The 20,770-nt window shown below is 49.0% G+C and overlaps 1 protein-coding gene across 1 annotated transcript in view; it reads left to right on the forward strand.

Moving 5' to 3' along the window:
* The window catches only part of MALL (mal, T cell differentiation protein like), a 33,557-nt gene extending 13,052 nt beyond the window's left edge, over positions 1 to 20,505 (forward strand). Inside the window, exons 2-4 of the mRNA XM_017947847.3 lie at positions 12,576 to 12,743; positions 16,632 to 16,754; positions 18,624 to 20,505. Coding sequence (XP_017803336.1) covers positions 12,576 to 12,743; positions 16,632 to 16,754; positions 18,624 to 18,686 — 354 coding nt within the window. The 3' untranslated portion in view covers positions 18,687 to 20,505. The remainder of the gene's footprint in view (positions 1 to 12,575; positions 12,744 to 16,631; positions 16,755 to 18,623) is intronic.
* Positions 20,506 to 20,770: the final 265 nt, after the last annotated feature.

Consider the following 20,770-nt stretch of genomic DNA (forward strand, 5'->3'; position numbering starts at 1 on the left):
TACAAAAACAAACAAGACAGACATGGCCCCTGCCTATGGAGCCTGATGCGTAATGAGGGCGATGGAGAACAGCCAAGCAAATCTGTAAAGGTGCTGTGCCTGTCACGATCCAGTGGGAAACAGAAACCATGATAGGTGCTTCACACGGAGGGTATTCAATACAGGGACTTGTTGACACAGTCTGGAAGACTGGATGAAGAGAAAGGGGCCACTGAACAATCCAGAGAATAATAAGTGCTCACAGCGCCTGCCGCCCACCCCCAGAATCGGGCACAGAAGGGCAACGAGCCTGATGCTCAAACCTGTAGATGAAGCTGTCCCTGCCTTGTCAGTGCTCAGACCAGTGTGTGGGTGCTGGGAGACAGTGGTCACCCTAAAGAAGGGCACTGGGACCCTCATTTCTAGCTGTTGCTGCTGATTCTGGAAAGACAATGGCAAGGCCTGGAAAAGGCAGCAGGAAACCCCCACTTGTCTCCTAACATCCCAGCCTCCCTCCAGATCCTCCCTTGCCAGAACCTAGCAAGGACCCAGCCACCGAGGGAGCCCACACCACACAGCAGAGAGACGCTGGGAACCACCTGGCCTGGCCCCGCATCCCTGGCCACTTTGGCCCCTGTCTGAACTTCCAGCCCTGGTCTTTCCCTGGCCGTCCAGCAGGACCATGAGCAGCTGTCCCTGAACCAGTGGCCTCTCTCCGCTCGGCCAAGACAGACAACCAAGCACACTGTCAGAAGGCCAGCCCACCCGGAGGGGTCCACAGAATTGACGGCTGCCCTGAAGGAACCACCGGCTGCTGGCATGGAGCCTAACAGAGAGGCCCGGGCAGTCTGACCCACTGGACCCAGGGCGAGCCCCAGATAAGGAGCCTTGCCAGTAGAAGTGCTGGCTCTCTCCGCCATTCCCAGGAGCTTTCTCCCTGGAGAACTTTCCCCTGGGCAGGGCAGATCTGTGGGAGTCAGGAGAGGCTCCTAGAGTGTTGTCCAGACTAATAACACTCAGGGCAAAGGGCCCTAGTGGGGAGGAGCTCGAGGACCCTGGCCTTTGCCCCCTCATCTCTTTCCAGCCCCTCCCCTGCCTCGCCCATCCTCTCCAGCCCCTACCCTGCCTCGCCCATCCCAGCCCCTAGCCTCGCGCCCTCTTGCCTCCTGAAGAGACCAGCCTGTCCCTCAGTCACTACCTAGTCAGACTCCCCCATCTCGGCCAGAATGGATGGCTGCTCAGGCCCCACACAGGCCCCACCTCATTTGGACAGGGCCAACCCTTGTACCACATTCCACAGCACTAGCTCCCCATGGCACCACTTTCTGTCCCCTGGCCACAAGCTGTCTCTAGAAGATACCAGTGGGGTCCCAGAGTACAGCCTCAGTAGGTTCCCCATCCAGAGGGGCCGAATATCATGGGTCTGAGACTCCAGAGTCTTCAGACCTCTTTCAAAGAAGGCTGGATTCTATGAGCTTTGCTTTTCTACCTCGGCACTATTCACAGATACCCCCACCAGCCTCCCCCCAGCACGGCCCATCCGGACTCTCTCTCTGCCCCAGTGATGTTGGGGGAGATGTGGAGGGGGAGGTGTATTTATGTGAGCACCGTCCTCTCTGACAGCACAATTGTTAGTGGTCTGTCCCATGTACCAGGGCGGTGGGGCATCTCAGGATGACGAGGGGTGCCGGTGGGGTCAGGGAGGAGGCAGGGTGGTGGGAAAAGCCTTCCCGGGGAATCCTGAGGGAAGGTTGCTCCCTACCCTACTGGGAGAATTTCTGGGGCCTGGGAGGTGATGGAGCAGGAAATAAGTGAGGATGAAACAAACACACGTCTGTCCCCATTTGGTTCAGGCTCCTGGCAGGAATGCCAGTCTGTGGCCGGGCCACAGTGGAAGGCCCAGAAAGCAGCAGGCGGTGCCACCTTCATGGGCATCTGTCCCAGGAAGCTGAGGCTGTGAGCAGCTGGTGAGTGGTGTGTCCAGCAGCCCCCTCCTCCTTTCTCAAGTGAGTCAGTGACATGCACCAAGCACTTGCTTTATGCCAGGCTTTGTGCTGTACCCCAGGGACAGAGACCTCAGGGCACAGTCCTGCCTCCAGGAGCTCAGAGTTCCAACAGGAGGCAGGGAAGAGACAAAGAGAGACAATGAAAGTGGAGAGTGACCCTAGGGGAGGTATGCCGGCGGTGGGGGGGGGGCTTGGTAGTCAAGGGTGGCTTCCTGGAGGAGGTGACATGGTCTGGTCCCTGCCTTTCAGGGTCTGGTCATAGATAGACTGGGGGTCAGCTGGGGAGAGCCAAGCAGGCAATCAATCAACTAGGACTAAGTGACCTGGTGCCTAATGAAGGGCAGGTACATTACTAGTCACAAAATGTCTGTGGGCTCCTAAGGAAAAAGGAGAGCATGGGGACTTCCCCTGAGCCTGAGTCCGGGGATCATCAGGCAACTTCCTGGGGGGGACATGGGCAGGAACATGAAGTTACTCAATGTACGGGACCAAACAGGGAGAGTGAGAAAGAGGACACCGGGGCGGGGTGCCAGGGAGCGTGGGGAAGCCCAGCCACGGGGCCGCGGCGGGAGCAGGATGCCTTCCCCTTGCTGCTTTACAGCGTGTCTGTGCTTTCCTAAGGTGCACACGTAGACAAAAGGGAAAATATGCCCCCCAAATGCTGTGTTTAATTTTGTCCCCTTCCTTTTCTTTAAGAGACAAGAAGGAAAAGCGCTTTAGACTTTGGATGGAAAAGAATGTTCTAATTAGTCAATTTTATATGACATTGTAAATCTGTAAATCTGTACCGTTTGGTCAATAAACAGTGAAGGCAGTCAGTCTGAATGGGCGGACGTGGTGCTGGGGGAGGAGGAAGCAGGAATGGGGATGCCTGGCCCTGACTCAGGGCCCCTCCCGGACTGCGCTTCCTGCCACTCTGGACCCATCCCAGAGAGGTCGGGCCCACTGCCAGCCCCATTCTGTGAGTGCTTATGAGTACCTAGGACCCCCTTATATGACTCGCTCAGCCAGGAGCAGCTGTGGACGCGAGTTCCCACCAGTGCTGGATGGAAGTTCCCGCCAACACTGTTCTCCAGTGGGAGATGAGACCCGGCCCTCCCTAGAGGCCTAAGGGGCCTGGGCTGGCAATTTCCTGCTAGCCTTAAAGCCAGAGAAAAAGAAATTCTCCCTCCATGAGTCAGGATGCCGTGACTCGGGGTTTGGAAGTGTGCTAGGTTAAACTGCAGAGTGTGGAACGTTTGTGCAATGCTACTCGTTTTCAGGGTCCTCTTGGGGTACAGGAGACAGGCCTGCCACACCCCTGCTGGGTAACTGAGGATGCCCCTCTGCCTTTTAGAGCCAGCATCCTCCCATATTCAAAGCACAAAGGAGATAAGGATGGCTGCTCAGAAGGCTTCATGAGGCTGCAGGGCCAGTGACACGGGGGTGGGAGCTGCCTCATGAGCTGTAAGCAGCACCCAGGTGGGCTCTGGGTCTCTGAGCCACCCACAGGGAGACTTGCAGTCAGGTGAGCCCTGCCCAGGAGCACCCAGCACAGCGTGGCTGGGTCCCTGGCCTCCAGCTGTGGCACTTGAGGTAGGAGCATGCGTGTGGAAGACCCTAGCTGGGGTACAGGGCATTGCAGGCCCACAGAGGTAGGGCACTCCGGGGCTCCTCCCACTCTTCCTGACAACGGGCCTGTCATCTCACCACATTTCCCTTCACCTTCTTCAGCGGCTCCCACTCCCACCCAGGCCCCCGCATGGCCCCTCAGGCGCTGGGATGATGCTGCAGGCGCCAGGATGGGGCCTGTGCTGGGCTGTGGCCTACCCATGGGACAGTGCTGTGAAGTGGGCCAGGGGCGGGCAGGAAGGAAGGCACGCTGGAGCAAAGGCTCCCACAAACTCATCCACAAAAAAAGAGAGGTTTCCAGCACACCCTGGTACACTACAGGCGTGTGTGTGTGTAAGTGAAACAAAAGATCCAGGAAACCGTATTTCCCTTTCCTGTACAAAATACACTCCTCTACTTTATATCCTACTCTGCTTAAGTTCTTTTTTTTTTTTTTTTTTTTTTGCGGAGGGGGCAGTGGGGGCAGAGTCTTGCTCATCACCCAGGCTGGAGTGCAGTGGTACAAGTATAGCTCACTGCAGCCTGGAACTCCTGGTCTCAAAGGGTCCTCCCCGCACTCAGCCTCCCAAGTAGCTAGGACTACAGGTGTGCTCGGTTAATTTTTTGAAATGTTTTCTAGAGACAAGATCTCATTTCGTTGCCTAGGCTGGCCTCAAATGCCTAGCCTCAAGCGATCCTCCCACCTCAGCTTCCCAAGGTGGCTGGGGTTACAGGTGTGCGCCATTATGCCCGGTCGGCTCCAGTTCTTAAGGCTGGTTGATAATCCTCTAAATGGAGTCCCAGTTCATGAATGAGTCTCACTCATAGTTTGCCAGTCCCAGGACTGGGGGATGTGGTGGAGGCTTGGGGAGCCTGGCATAAAGGCAGAGGGTGGGTGTCCCGAGTTTGGCCTGGGAGTCATGGGAGTCAATGGAGTGTTTGAAGAGAAGGTGAGGGGTATGAGTGACATGCACAGACTCGAATCCCAGGGACTCCTCGGCAGTGCTGTGAAAGGGCTGTCGCTGGCTGGGACTGGCCTTAACAGAAGGGAAATGCACTATCTCGTGTCGTGCGATCTGGGTCAGCAGCTCGGTTGTTGACTGGGATGCAGGCTCCTTTCATCTTTCTCCTCCTCCATTTTGTGGCTCCAGGTTCACCACTGCACAGTAATGGCCAGAGCAAGAAAGGGACCATTGTGCCCTGTGCCCCCTTCTTAGGCACCAGGAAGACTTTCCCTCTGTCTCATTGATCAGGACTAAGTCAAGTATGTGTCCCTAGTAGGGAATGTGATGAGCCTGATGGCGTGGGCAGCGACATCCCCTTACCGGTGAAGGCCTGTACCTCTCACCAGTAAGGCCAGTTGGGGAACTCATTCCACAGAAACAGTTTATCATGAGAGAATATATTCTGCTCTCTGCAACAAGGTATTTGCTGCAGCATCATCTGTAACAGGAAAAAGCTAAAAACCCCCATATACCCTGACTAGGGCCTAATTGAGTAAATGAGGTTTTATCAACTTGATGGAAGATAATTTTGACACTGAAAATACAGTGGACCCTCATAACTCCTGGATTCTGTATTTGCAAATTCACCCACTTTTGCTAAGATGTATTTGTAACCCCCAAATTAATACACTTGGCACTTTCACAGTCACTGACGTGCTCAGAGCAGCGAAAAACTTGAGTTGCCAGACACGCACACACATTCCCAGCTGAGGTCAAGCCAGGTGACACTCTGCCTTCCTGTTTGAGTTCTCGTGCTGTAAGGTGTCCTTTGCCAGGTCTCCTTAGTGCTGCGTGTTCAGAACCAAACTCCCAAGGGATGCTACAGTGGCAGGAACATGCGCACATCTGTTTGACAGAGCTGTGACTCTTGAGGCATTTTGCATGGCAACTGCCTGATGGGGTCTGAAGCACAGCCCCAGGATAGGCCTTGTCTTGTTTTTCCTTTTTTTTTTTTTTTTTTTTTTTTTTGTGAGACAGGGTCTCACTCTGTCACTCATGCTGAAGTGCAGTGGCACAGTCAAGGCTGTCCTGTCCACCTCCCAGGCTCAAGTGGTCTTCCCATCTCAGACCCCCAAGAAGCTCGGACTACAGGCATGTGCCACCATGTCTGGGTAATGTTTGTATTTTTTTAGAGACAAGGTTTTGCCATGTTGCCCAGGCTGCTTTTGAACCCTTGGGCTCAAGTGATGCCCACCTTGGCCTCCCAAAGTGCTGGGATTACGGGTGTGAGCCACTGCGCCCAGCTGTTTTTTCATTTGAAGGGTGTGCATCAAAGAGCTATTTTAACACCCATGTTCATGGCAGCATTATTCACAATAGCCAAAAGGTGGAAGCAAGTCAAGTGTGTATGAGCAGATGAGTGGATAAACCAGCCGTGACACACATATGCAATGGAATAGTATTCAGCCTTGAAAAAGAAGGACAGTCTGACACATGCTACAACACAGATGAACTTTGAGGACATTCTGCTAAGTGAGGAAAGGCAGTCACAAAAGGACAAACACGGCATGATTCCATTCATATCAGGTACCCAGAGTGGACAGAAAGCAGAATGGTGGTTGCCAGGGACTGTGGGGAGGGAAGAATCGGGAGTTGTTATTTAACAGGTGCAGAGTTTCAGATCTGCAAGATGGAAAGCACTCTGGCGATGGATGGTGGTGATGGTTGCGTGACAGTGTGAATGAACATGAATGCCACTGAACTGTACACTGAAAAATGGTTAAGATGGTTGATTTTGTTATATGTGTTTAACCACAATTTTGAAAAAGAGAGAGAGGTATATAGTAACAAGAGAGCCTGGACTTAAACAGCATGCACTCTGCACACCTGAATGCGAGGGGCAATCATTTCCTTCATCCTGAAACATCACAGTGGCCTTCGGGGTATCCAGGTTCCCACTGTGGGCAACGCCCGTGTGTGTCCTTTACAGAGCCCATGCCTGCCTGGCCCGTGGTGGGATCAGGAGATCCCGGCTCACTTGTCTGCTGATGACATGAGCCGCACCCATCTTGACTGGGGCCTCTTCCTCTCAGCCTGAGTTTTTGAGGCTTTATGAAGCCTGTGGTCACCTGAGTACCAGGGAAGAAAAGGAGAGGCAAAGCTGTCACGAAAGCTGGACTAACACAAACCTTTCCTGCAAAAGCTGTAAAACTTTTGATAGCAATCTGCACTAAAATAAACATTTTTCATCATGACCCAGCAAAAAAAAAAAAAAAAGAAGAGACGCAGTAAGTAAAGGAATTTGGGGCTGGCAGTACATGAAACCTGCCATGCTGAAGCAACGCCCAGCTATGCAGAAAAACCTGCCACCAGGTACCCACCCCTGGCACTCCTCCCTGCTTCTCAGCTCCTTGTCTGCCCCACCCCAAACCCGCACCTCCCAGCCACAGCCCAGAGCCCTGGCCACACAGACCTGAGACCATACATCTTTTTGACATATCCTTCACCATTCCCAGGGCGTCATTACTCAGGCAGCCTCTGTCTCAGAGCCTCTGTGTGTGATCCCGGCCCCTGCAGCAGCCCCTCTCCTGCCCATGAGGGGCTTCCAGCTGCTCTGTGTGAGTGAGCAGTTCCACTCTCCCCAAAGGCCGTCCTCCTTATCTCTTCCCATTCAGAATTCTCCAGTGAGCCTCCAGTGCCCACGCAGCTTTCTTTTCTTTTTAAATTTACTTATTTTTTGTTTTGGGTTATTTTAAATGTGAATATGGTCCTACATTCAAAACTGTCTCCAAGCCAAGAGGTTCTGCTCCCCCGAGCCCAAGGCACTGACTGGCTGATTGGGTCTCATTCTGGGAATATTCTGTTCACCTGCAACAAATGCACATATACACAGACACTCACACACTCATGCACACATTTTCTTATTTTTCTGCACAAATCATAGCACACTGGGTACACTAGTCTGTGCCTTTACAAATTCTTGGAGCTTGTTCCATTTTGGGATATAGAATTTTCTCTTTTATTTTTTATTTTTTTGAAGATTGCAGAGTGTTTCACTTTGTAGACATAATTGATTTAACTGGTTCCCTCTGAATAAAGGGGTCATTTCCTAGCTTTTCTGTAATCAACAGGCTGCAATAAACAACTTTTATCTTTGTCGTTTTGCTCATGTGCATCATTTGTAGGACAAATTCCATCAAGTGAAATTATTGAGTTGAACAGTATGTGCATTTAATGTTTTGATCAATATTGCCAAAATAATGGAGTCATTGATGGCAAAGTTATTTAACCTGGAGGTGGCAATGGACTTCAACTGGGAGGTTGCAGGCGGACATTGGGGGTCTATGAGTTCCCAGATTTGTAGGCAAAAATTGTGTGTGTGTGTGTGTGTGTGTGTGTAGGTACATTTTTCTTGGTGACCAAAGCTATAATCAACTCATAAGAAGGGTCTGTGCCCTCTAAATGTTATCTCACCCACCCAGCTGATTGGTCTCTCATCCCTCCTTTCCAAAAGGGAATTTCCCATCCTTTAGAGAGGCCCCTCTTGGACGTTTCTTCCTCTGTATCTTTCTCATGGAACGACGTCCCTTCCTGCCCTCTGTGCCATTCCAAATGGTTATGGCTACTACAGCCGACATTCACCATGTGCCAGACAGACCCACCAAACCATCACAAGGGCCGGATGATAGAGGGGCCAGCGAGACCCCCCACCTCCTCTATTTGATGGACAGGGACACAGAGGCACAGATAAGCTAAATGGCCTGCCCACCAGGCAGAGCTGGGACTCAAACCCAGGAGGAAAGGTATTGCACGGTGCATGGACTGGAGGTGAGAGTAGAAGCAGAGAGCTGGCCTCAGGCTTTCTCAGCCCTGGCCACCCCGCCTGAGGAACTCTCAACAACGCAGCCTCCCTTGCCTGTTCAAGCAGACTCCCTGGGGGAGGACCCAGACCCTGGGGCTTTCTTGAAGTCCCCAAAGGGTTCTAGGAGTAGTAGGACTTAAGAGTGCCACCTGGAGTGTAGTGTTCCGGTATGTGTGTATTTGAGAAGCTCTTTACCCCCACAACACATTTTTTGCCAGCTTCTTTTTCTTTTAAAGCAGTTTTCAAAATAATAAGCATCCTCCAAAAGTGACCAAAGAAGTTTTTATTTTAAGTATCATTTTGAATTCATGGATTTTTACCTTAGTTGATGCATTCCAATCCATTGTAGCTGTAAGAAGCCCAAGCGGTCCCAGGAGGGACCCAAGTTTGGCCAGCAGGAGCCTGCTGATTCCTTTTGGCCGGACCCGAGGAGGCTTTGGAAGTTTTCTCACTATCTGGTGTGGTAACATCCAGGCTCAACCTCCCTCTCCAAACCTGGCGTCAGCCTTTTCTTCCTGGACTCCAGTCTGGGTGTTTTTACCCCAGTTCTCATATTCTAGTTTTAACAAACTTTCTGAAACATGAAGGAGCTCTTCATGTTCTAGAGAAGAACAGGTTTTAAAAACCTATTGTTAAGCTCCATCTTTCCTTAAGACGTCCTTTCAAGTTTCCGTTCAGCCTTTTGGAAAATTTATATATGACTGTGTGTGTTTCTTATAGAAAAGGATTTTGCCAAAGTTGTGCTTGAAATCTACTTGCTCTAAATGGCTCGCTGTAATCAAATATTTCTCCACGTTGAGGGCCAGCCCCAACCATTGAAAAATATCTCCTGCTCTGAGGAAATACAAAAATAAGCATTAAAATGGGAAAGCAGTTTAGGCCACTAGGAAATTTGGAAAGCCAAATGTGAGCTTTAAGAAAAAGTAAAAACAAACACTCAAAGTTTTCACAACTATAAGGAATCCAAGCTACACTACTTGAGACAGAAATGAGATCACGAACTCCACCGGGTTTAAATCCACCTGCAGCCCTTGGCTCTGGTCCTTCCTACTGTTCAGGAGGTAGAGGGGTGTGGAAATAAGAAAGTGAGTGACTTTCTTCTGCAGAACATTGATTCTGCAACACTGAAGCCATTGCAGGAAGGTTCCCGCGATGTTTGAGTAGATTCCCAAATGCTCAGAGGTCCCCTGGCCTGTTGTGAAAGGCAGGACAGGGATCCCTAAGCCGTAGCTGGAACCCAGAGAGAGGAGGCCGCTGATGGGCTCCCTGAGACTGCAGGTATGATATCCCCATCAAGGCCCCTAATGCCCCAGGCAGAACTTGGCTGAGGCTCTAGCAGGCCACCCTCTGGCACATTCTAGGAGCCTCCACCTGGCCCTGCCTTTGGCCTTGAAATCTGGTTTTTGGGGCAAGAACCACAAGTGTCCTACACCATGTCCTAGTCCCACCACGCACTGCCTGTGTGACCTCAGGCCCCAGTCCCCTCTGGTACAGTATTACCTCATGGACTGTGGCAAAGATTAAGCATGAGAATGTAAGTAACATGCATGACTGTGTCTGGCCAAGAAAGCTTCTGATGGCAAGATGGGGACTAGGACCTCTCTGCAGGCACTGACTGGCAAGACGCGGCTGAGGTTCCCTTGCTGTCCCCATGCCTGGCACAGACGAGCCGGCAGTAAGCAGTGGAAGGTATCAAATGGTAGTTCTCTGGTCTTTCCAAGGGAGTTAGAATTGCTGTGTGGACTAAATGAGGCAGTCTGAGTGAATGCATTTAAAAAACTGTAAAGTATCTGGTGAATCACTAATAACCAGCATTGTTCATGTGCCAGCATTTTAATGCACTTCTCATAGCTTCTTGGCAAGTGCCTTAAAGCTGAGCCCTGGTACCTTTCTGAAGCATCAGCAGCCCTTGTCACTGGGATTGACACGCAACAGCACAGTTGAGGGGGAGCCAGAGGACAGCGGCTCCCATCCCTCCCGCCCCCTCCCTAGGACAAGCAGGCCTTGACTCATTCTCCGGCAGTGTCAGACCAGCCTAAGATTTCCAAAATTCACTTGGATTTTGACTGTTAAAGGGGAATTTGCTCCCAGAACTGGTGCTTTAAGAGGCACCAGGCTGTTGGAGCTGTTTTCCAGCCTGTAAAGCTGTGATTGTATTCCTTGCTGAGGAGTCTCTGCCTTGTGGTCAACTTCCTATTCTATTCTAGCTTCTCATCTCCTTTTCCCCTTTTCTCCTTGAGAGCCCAAGAATGCTCCATAAATTCAAAGACAACAGCTGACAACAGCAAGGGGAAGCCTCAGAAAGTAAAGGGTGACATATCTATGTCTATGTATTGGCCAGTTGTAATATAAGAATTGCTGGTCCCAGAAAGCTAGGGATATAGTTTGGAAAGCAGAACTCAAGTTGTATATCTTTTGGCTGAGCTATAGACAAGGGCTTGAAGACACGGCACAGTGGCTCATGCCTGTAATCTCAGCACTTTGGGAGGCCAAAGCAAGAGGATTGCTTGAGGCCAGGGGTTTATGACCAGCCTGGGCAACAAAGCAAGCCCCTGACTCTACAAAAAATAAAATAAATATTGGCCAAGTGTGGTAGTATGTACCTGTAGTCCTAGCTACTTAGGAGGCTGAGGTAGGAGGATCATTTGATCTCAGGAGTTGGAGGCTGCAGTGAGCCATGATTGCACCTCTGCACTCCAGCCTGAGTGACAGAGAGAGACTCCCTCAAGAAAAAAAAGTGAATAAAGTTGTTTGGTCTAGAAAGTTTCTGATACATCTTTCAGAACTGAGCTACCTCCACAGACATGATCTCCCAGTCAAAATTCACTAAACATAAGAGGAAACAAGTGAACAAGAATAGAAGTTAATGGAAGCCACAAACTGCAGAATCAAGCTGTTAAGGCCAAGTGAATGGAATTTTCAGATATTAAATGTAGAATGAACACTAAGCAGGAGTAATAAAAAGATATCCACCTCTCAACACATGGTATCACTGTTTCACAACTGCAGAATGCCAAAGACAGAGTGAAGACTAAATACAGCCAAATAAGGAAGACAGATTCCTACAAAGCAAGAGTTCAACTGACAGCTGACCTTTCAGCAGCAACCGTGGAAGCCAGAACACAACAGAAGCATACGGGAAATATACAACATGGCGGAAATACATCTCGGAAGTGCGGAGAGAAAATAATTGTCAGGGGAAATTGAAGGACGTTTTCTAATAAATCAAACTGACTACTACCCACTGACCTTCACTAAAGAGATTACTAAAGGGTGCACTCCAGGAAGAAGGAAAATTATCTCAGGAGGAAAATCTTGGATGCAAGAATATCTTCATGACTCAAAATAGAGAAGAATTTCTTAAACTTGATAAAAACATAGTCAATAAAGGAAAAGACTGACATATTCAACTGCCTTAAAATTACGGGCTTAGTTAATCAAAGGAAACCATAAAGTATGTGAATGCTAGCAGAATATATTTGCAATGTTTATGACAGTCCATGAAATCCACACCATTAGCAAGAATTCCTGTGAACCAATAAGAAAAAGAAAAATCTATTTTAAAATATTTAACTGATTAAAAAAATAAAAAACTTTACAGAGGAAGAAATATTAGTGGCTAACAAATACACAAAAATAAGCTCTATCTCATTAGTAATTCCACAGTGTCAGTGAGCAACAGGGAATGTCCCACAGCATGGTGTGAGGTTAATTGGGTGAGGGGATGTGGTCCACTGAGGACTCCAGGTCCTTTTAAAGAGACAGTCACAACTCATTTCAGCCTACTCTGGCCTGAGAAATGGGTACCCTGTGGCCAGAACCACAGATTTCTAAAGAAATGTCCCAAATCTGGATTTTCCATGTGAAATATCCTGTTTTAAACATTGGGAACTTATTCAGAATTGTTTAAAAGTGTGTATGCCAGTACTGCTTGAGCCAAAAGACACATTCACAGGCCAGACTTGGCTGAGTCCCTCTGTTTGTGACCTCTGCATTAACCCCTTGAATTTTCTAACAATCAGACCTGACTTTACCGTGACTCAGAGGAGCCAGGCTTCCTTCCCCATTTCCCTCTTGGTTCCCTCCTAATTTCACCTGAACTTGTAGCTAGACACAGAAAAGAGATGCCCTGCAAAGGGAAACATGCTCCATACTAGCTAATGAAGCCCCTTCTTTTATGCTTTTATCTTCCAGATATTTGGGTTCTTGGTCTGGACCCTGGTAGCTGCCACCCACGTAGTATTCCCATTGCTGCAAGGATGGGTGATGTATGTCTCACTCACCTCGTTTCTCATCTCCTTGATGTTCCTGTTGTCTTACCTGTTTGGATTTTACAAAAGATTTGAATCCTGGAGAGTTCTGGTAAGAACGAGCAGCATGGTTCCTCCTGGGTGGACGTCCTGGGTTGGGTGAGGACAATTGGCCTTTCCAGGCAGGGAGGTATCTTGGGCTAGGCTTCTATGGAACCAAGACATTTTATCTTAGTATGTTACTACCAGGCCAAAATGAAGACATTTCTCTGCAAGAGTAAATCATTCCTTGTATTCCCCTTCACTGCCTTCCCTGTTAGGAGAACACACAATGCCCTGTGATCAAGCATATTCTGATGTGTTTCCCTTAAATTTTCTTCCTGGTAAAATCCTTGGAGCAACACTGAAGAAAATGCTAGTAGGAAAAAATCAGTCCCATCTCAAGGCTCTATCACAATCCCTGTGACAGGTTATTTCTTCCATATTCCACATGAATTATATGCAAAGTATACACACACACACACACACACACACACATATTTATATAAATTATACTCTACAAATAATTTTGGATGTAGATGCTTTCATTTAATATTACGTCACTAATTTTTATGTTATCGCATAATCTCAAAAAACCATTTAAAAGTGTTTCATACCGAACAATTGAAGACATATTTAAAAGTGCAGAATATTGTATTATAGGCCCTCATGTAGCCATAACCCATATTGCAGCATTATCAAGACCTTACCACATTTGTTTCATCTAGCCTTTTTCCCCACTAAGGAATTTTAAAGCAAACCCCAAACATCATGCCATTCTATTCCACACACTTCAGTATGTTTCCAAGAAAACCCGCCAACTTTCTCACATTATCACATGTATACAAAGTAAACAATTCCTCAGCATACCTAAGACAGTATACAGTGGTCCCCCTATCTCTGGAGGACAAGTCCCAAGACCCCTAAGGGAAGCCTGAATCCTCAGATAGTACTGAACCCCGATTATGCTATGCATGCACTTCTTTTTTCTTCTTCACAATTTCACAGATAGACAATTCATTCTTACTGTAGATCTTAACAACCTCAGCATATTTTTTTATTTCCTTATTAAATTGAAAATTTATACTTTTTAACTTAAAGAAAGCACTCTATGACTTCTCTTTGGCATATCCAAATTGCCAGCATCACTACTCTTGCAATTTGGGGCCATTATGAAGTAAAATAAGGATTCTTTGAATGCAAGCACTGCAATGACACAACAGTTGATCTGATAGCCGAGATGGGTACAAAGTGACTAACATAGGTGGCATAGACAGTGTAGACATGCTGAACAAAGGTCTGATTCACATCCCAGGTGGAACAGGGTGGGACAGTGCAAGATTTCATCGTTATACTCAGAAAGGCACTCTCTTAATTGTTAATTTCTGGAATTTTTCATTTAATATTTCAGACCAAGATTGACTTGGGTAACTGAAATATACTGATCTTTATTAATCTGCCATTGCTTATGACATAGATATTACATTTAAAACACTATGTATTAGTCTATTCTCACATTGCTATAAACAACTACTTGAGACTGGGTAAATTATAAAGAAAAGAGGTTTATTTGACTCATAGTTCCTCATGGTTAGGGAGGTCTCAGGAAACTTCCAATCATGGTGGAAGGCATACCTTGCATGGCAGCAGGAGAGAGAGGGGAGGGGGAGGTGCCATACTTTTAAACCATCAGAATCCATGAGAACTCATTCACTATCATGAGAACAGCACAGGGGAAACTGCCCCCATGATCCAATCACCTCCCACCAGGTCCCTCCCTTGATACATGTGGATTACAATTGGAGATGAGATTTGGGTGGGAACAAAGAGCCAAACCATATCATTATACCCCTGCCTCTCCCAAATCTCATGTCCTTCTCACATTTAAAAATACAATCATGCCTTCCCAACAGTCCCCCAAAGTTTCAACTTATTCCAGCATTAACCCAAAAGTCTAAGTCCAAAGTCTCATCTAAGACAAGGGAAGTCTTGTCTGCCTATGAGCCCGTAAAATCAAAAAGCAAGTTAGTTACTTCCAAGACACAATAAGGGTACAAGCATTGCATAAATGCTCCCAATACAAATGGGAGAAATTGGTCAAAACAAAGGGGCTACATGGCCTATGCAAATCCTAAACCCAGCAGGGCAGCCATTAAATGTCAACACTCCAAAATCTCCTTTGACTTCATGTCTCACTTTCAAGTCACACTGTTGCAAAGAGTGGGCACCCAAGGCCTTGGGCAGTTCCATCCCTGTGGCTCTTCACAGTACAGCCCCTGCAGTTGCTTTCACAAACTGGCATTGAGTGTCTGTGGCTTTTCAAGGTACCTGATGCAAACTGTCAGTGGACCTACCACTCTGGGGTCTGAAGGATGGTGGCCCTCTTCTCACAGCTCTACTAGCCTGTGCCGCAGTGGGGACTCTGTGTAGGGGCTCCAACCCCACATTTCCCTTCTGCACTGCCCTAGTAGAGGTTCTTCATAAGGGCTCCACCCCTGCAGCAGATTCTGCCTGGACATCTATGCATTTCCATACATCCTCTGAAATCATGGCAGAGATTCCTAAACCTCAATTCTTGCCTTCTGCATGCCTGTAGGCCCAACACCATGTGTAAGCCGCCAAGGCTTTGGGCTTATCCCTCTGAAGCAATGGTCTGAGCTGTACCTTGGTGCCCACTGCTGGAGCTGGGGCAGCTGGGTTGCAGGGTGCTGTGTTCCAGGACTGCACAGAGCAACAGGACCCTGAGCCTGGCCCACAAAACCATTTTTCCCTCCTAGGTCTCTGAGCCTGTGATGGGAGGGGCTGCTGTGAAGATCTCTGAAATGCCCTAGAGATATTTTCCCCATTGTCTTGGGGACCCTCATTACTTATGAAAATTTCTGCAGCTGACAGCTTGAAATTTTCCCCAGAAAATATGTTTTTCTTTTCTACCTGGTCAGGCTGCAAATTTTCCAAACTTTTATGTCCTGCTTCCCTTTTAAACGTAAGTTCCAGTTTTGGACCATCTCTTTGTGAATGCATATGATTGTACATTTTCAGGAAAAGTCAGGTCACATCTTGAATGCTTTACTGCTTAGAAATTTCTTCTGCCAGATACCCCAAATCATCTCTTTTAAGTTCAAAGTGCCGCAGATCTCTAGGACAGGGGTAAAATGCCACCAGTCTCTTTGCTAAAGTATAGCAAGAGTGACCTTTATTCTAGTTCCCAATAAGTTCCTCATCTCCATCTGAGACCACCTCAGCCTGGATTTCATTGTCCATATCACTATCAGCATTTTGGTCAAAATCATTCAACAAGTCTCTAGGAAGTCCCAAACTTTCACACATCTTCCTGTCTGCTTCTGAGTACTCCAAACTGTTGCAACCTCTGTCCATTATCCAGTTCCAAAGTTGCTTCCACATTTTCAGGTATCTTTATAGCAGTGCCTGACTCCGGTACCAATTTTCTGTATGAGTCCGTTCTCACACTGCTATAAAGAACTACCTGAGACTGGGTAATATATAAGGAAAAGAGGTTTAATTGGCTCACAGTTCTGCATGGCTAGGGAGATCTCACAAAACTTACAATCATGGTAGAAGGCGAAGAGGAAGCAAGGCATGCCTTACACGGCAGCAGAAGAGAGTAGGAGAGGGAAAGTGTCACACTTTTACACTATCAGATCTTATGAGAATTCCCTCACTATCACGAGAACAGCATGGGGAAACTGCTCCCATGATCCAATCATCTCCCAGCAGGTCCCTTCCTCAACACGTGGGGATTACAATTCGAGATGAGATTTGGGTGGGGACACAGAGCCAAACCAAATCACACTGCAAAAAAACAAACAAACAAACAAACAAAAAGCAGGAGTCTAGGGGAGCTGGCCTGCCTCATTTGCTCATTCTTTATAGCTATGTAGTCAGAGAGGAAAATGCTCACCTGATTGACATGGCCATGCGTGGCTCTGCTTTGCATTTCCAGGACAGCCTGTACCACGGAACCACTGGCATCCTGTACATGAGTGCTGCCGTCCTACAAGTACATGCCACGATTGTTTCTGAGGGCGTGGACTCGAGAAATTACTACATTAACACGGCAGCCTCGGTGAGTGGGCTGGCCACGGACAGCAGTCTTGGCTAGAAGATGTTTAGTGCAGGAGGTCTAACTCTGCCTTGTGCTGCATAGACCCTAAGCCCTCAAGTGAAGGAGCCACGCGAGCAGGGGAGAGGGATGTGTGTCTCTGTAAACCTGTGCACCCACATTCAGGGGTCCTCTTTTACCTTCTATCATTCCCACTCCAGCTTTCCTCTCTCTTAGACTCCCAACACTGTCTGCAGAATTTTTTTTTTTCCAAAACACAAATTGGAACAGGTGTCTCTCTCCTACTGAAAATCCTTCAGTGGCACCCACTGTCTTTGGAATGGAGCCCACATCCCTCGGCATGGCTGAACTATTGGGAGAAGAAGCAGGGAAGGGGAAAGCGGAATGCCAAGGTCTCAGGGGAGGGGGCATCAAGGAAGACCCCGTCAAGAGGACAGAAGCAGGCAGGGGCCACCAGGCAGTTACCCCTGCTAAGATCCCAGCAGGCAGTTACCCCTGCCAAGGTCCCTCTGTATGCTCAAGGGCAGCCAGGAGGGTGGTGTAGCTGGGACAGCTGACCATGGGTGAACAGCAGGGTGCCATGCTGGGGACAGGCTGGGCCATGGAGGGCTGCAGGGGCCATTGCTGGACTTGCAGGTTTAGGAAGTTAAACTCACCTGATGAGGAGGGAAGGGAGGCAGACAGGCTGGAAGGCAGCTGAACTATCTAGTGGCCACCCCAGAGGGTCACAGTGCACCCCACAGTGGGTGGCGTTTACCTCCATCTAACCCATGTATGTGTTACTCGTCCGTCTTGCTGCTGTCTGCTTCTTATCTCTCACATGTAAGCTCCCTAAGGGCAGGAATTTTTGAATATTTTCTTCACTGTTATACCCACAGTTGTTCTTGAAGGAAAGCAGGTGCTTAAAAGATATTTGTTGACTGACTGACTGAATGAGGAGCGTGTGAGTGGACAGTGGGGCAGAGTGGGGCTGGGATGTTTGGAAGGGCCGGAAAGGTGAAGGTGACAGGCCCTACCCTGAGAAAAGAGCAGAGCCATCACATAGCTCCAATGTGGGGCAACATGGTCGTGTTCTCCCCATGAGTGAGAAGTGTCCTCACTTGTCCACTTCTGCCTGCCCTGCCTGAATGGTGCAGCAGATTCAAGGGTCAGGGCAGGCAGAAATGGACAAGTGAGGCCATGAGGAGTCCTGCTGAGGGATGCCGGTGGCTGAGACAAGGGAGAAATGCATGTCCCATGAGCTAGGCAGGGAAATCAGTAGCCTTTGGGGTGGCTTTGCATATAGCTGGCAAGGGAGGCAGGAGGAGTCAGGGGTCACAGGCGTCAGGCTCAGGAAGCGGGGCGAGAGGAGGACCCTGGGGCCCACTGGGCTTGTGAGGCTTGTGAGGAAATGTCAGGGGCTTAGTATGAGCCAGGAAATGCTGGAGGAGGTCTGAACAGTCACAAGGAGCTGATAAGCAGCCGCTCAGAGCAGAGTTCTGGACCAGCGAGGGGAGCTGTAGGAGTGCTCAGAACACAGGTTTGTTGGAGGTGGGTAGAGGAGAGTGGGCCTCGGGCAGGAGGTCAGTGTGGGATATGGGCCCAGGGCTACAGTGGAGGTGAACCTGCTTCACAGCCAGGTGCAGGTGAGACAGAGACTGCAGTCAGGGCAGGACACCAGGATGGCCCCAGGGATGCCATGATGGAGAGTTTCCAGGAGAGGGAGTCATTGGCCAGGGGTTGCTGCCCTCAGGCCAGGCAGGAGGCGAGGAGGCAGCGTCATGAGGAGGCAGGGTCATGGGTGGCCTCCTGGGCCGTGGGGCTGAGGGTCCCTGGCGGGTGGGCAAGAGCTGGCGCTGCTGTCTCTAACAGTCGCTCTCCACCTCCATCCAGTTCTTCGCCTTCATCACCACGCTGCTCTACATCCTCCATGCCTTCAGCATCTATTACCATTGATGCACAGGTGCCAGGCCAAGGGGGAAATGCTCCTTGAGAGCCCCAATTATTGGTCCCCAAAAGCAGCTGTCAACGTTTGCCATCTGGATGATAAACAGAAGATCCACCAAAACGTCCACAGGATTAACAGAGCGTCCTTGCAGACTGAGCGATGACACCACACTTTGTTTGGACACTTAAATTCACTCTGCTGAATAGGATGACGCTTTTCTTTCTCCTGGGAAAACAACTGTCTCTTGGAATTATCTGACCATGAACTTGCTCTTCTAGACAACTCACATCAAAGCCCTCACTCCACTGATGGGGAATCCCAGTTCCACTAATGTCAAGTCTGTTTGGGGATTTTGCCTCAGCTGTGGGTTTCTGTAGAGTAGGTCCAGGGGAATACTCAGTCTGATTCTGATTCTCTCTCTCTTTTTTTTTTTTTTTTTTTTTTGAGATGGAGTCCCGCTTTGTCACCCAAGCTGGAGTGCAGTGGCCCGATCTCCACTCACTGCAAGCCCCACCTCCCGGGTTCACGCCATTCTCTGGCCTCAGCCTCCCGAGTAGCTGGGACTAGAGGCGCCCGCCACCACGCCCAGCTAATTTTATTGTATTTTTAGTAGAGACGGGGTTTCACCGTATTAGCCAGGATGGTCTCAATCTCCTGACCTCGTGATTCACCCACCTTGGCCTCCAAAGGGCTGGGATTACAGGCTTGAGCCACCACGCCCCGTCTGATTCTCTTAAAATTGAAGAGGTGCTGCCAAGGCCTTCAGATGCACAGACCTTGTTCCTGGTGCCTTGTTGAGCCTGCGCTAGGTGGTCCCGAGTTCCCCGGGAGGCTGACAGGATCAAGCCACCCTGCCCACCAGCCTCCCACTTCCCTTCCCCTTTCCTCTCCAGCATTGGGATCCAAGGAAAATCTGCATGAAGCCAATTTTGAGGAAGATTTGTGGGGAAAATAAATCATTATATAGTTAGACCTGGGTATTGAGGGGTGAGGAGTGGGGAGGGAAGGGCATAGCCTGCTCCTCCATGAGTCTGACATCTCAGAAACTGCGCAGCTGCCGGCGCCTGGGTCAGGATTCCAGGACTCCACCTCTTAAGAACTAGACAGTGCCTGGTTCCTCAGAAAAGACCCCCAGGGAAGAAGGCAAAAACATTACATCCATGCATTCTTCTGCCACAGCCACATTGGAAGAAAAGGCTGCCACATCATCTCAGCGAGGAGTGAAGGACTCGTGTCCCAGGGAGTGTGCTCCTCCACCTGCACTCACCCCCCTCGCGTTCTCTTAAGCACCCGGTGGCCCTCTGAGGCCTGGCAGAATGGTGGTGCCCACGAGGTTGGGCCAGGGCTCACCAGGACCTAGATGGGCAAAGTTGTGCACACTGAAATATCAAATCAAGGTGCTTGGTTTTAAAGTAAATATTTTTCCAAAGAAAGCTGTACTCTTCTGCTGACCCAGACGAGTGGGGCACAGCCCTTTAACTGCACATGCCTTCTGTCATTGGGAATGAAATAAATTATTATGAGAAAGGGACTTGTCCTAACTGGTTTGAGACCTTACAGTTTTGTATCAACCTGTTTCCCCTCCTGGGGTTTGCGGGGGCAGGGACAGAACTACAGGAGTCATGGCAAAGAAAATTCTGGCTTCACTACTGCTTGCTGCTCACTTTCTGATCACTTTGATACTTTTTTTTTTTTTTGGCAACCTAATACCTTGAAAAGCCTCTATGTGTCTCTCTTTTTGTTACCTGGCAGCTGTCTAGGATGATCACTGTTTAATATTTACTAAGTAGCCACATGCAAATAAAAGTTGTTTGTATGGTAAAAAGGGAGCAGTTGGTCGACTTCATCTTGTTGGCATCTGGAACTGGCCATCAGGTTCTAGGTGCTGTCAGTAATTTCGCTGAAGCACCCCTAGGAGCATTTCACAACCTAAGTTCTCCAAGGCTGGGACCGCAGCTCCCCAGCCACCCAGCCTTGCTTCCAGAGCAAGAGCGAAGGGAGGTCACATTTGTCCCCAGGCCTTTGGGTTTATAATGTCATTTGTTCTTCAGTAAGGACAGTTTGGGTGCAAGTTCCAGAAACCAAACTCACA

This window comes from Papio anubis, chromosome 14, assembly GCF_008728515.1.
Source record: "Papio anubis isolate 15944 chromosome 14, Panubis1.0, whole genome shotgun sequence".
Lineage (NCBI taxonomy): Eukaryota > Metazoa > Chordata > Mammalia > Primates > Cercopithecidae > Papio > Papio anubis.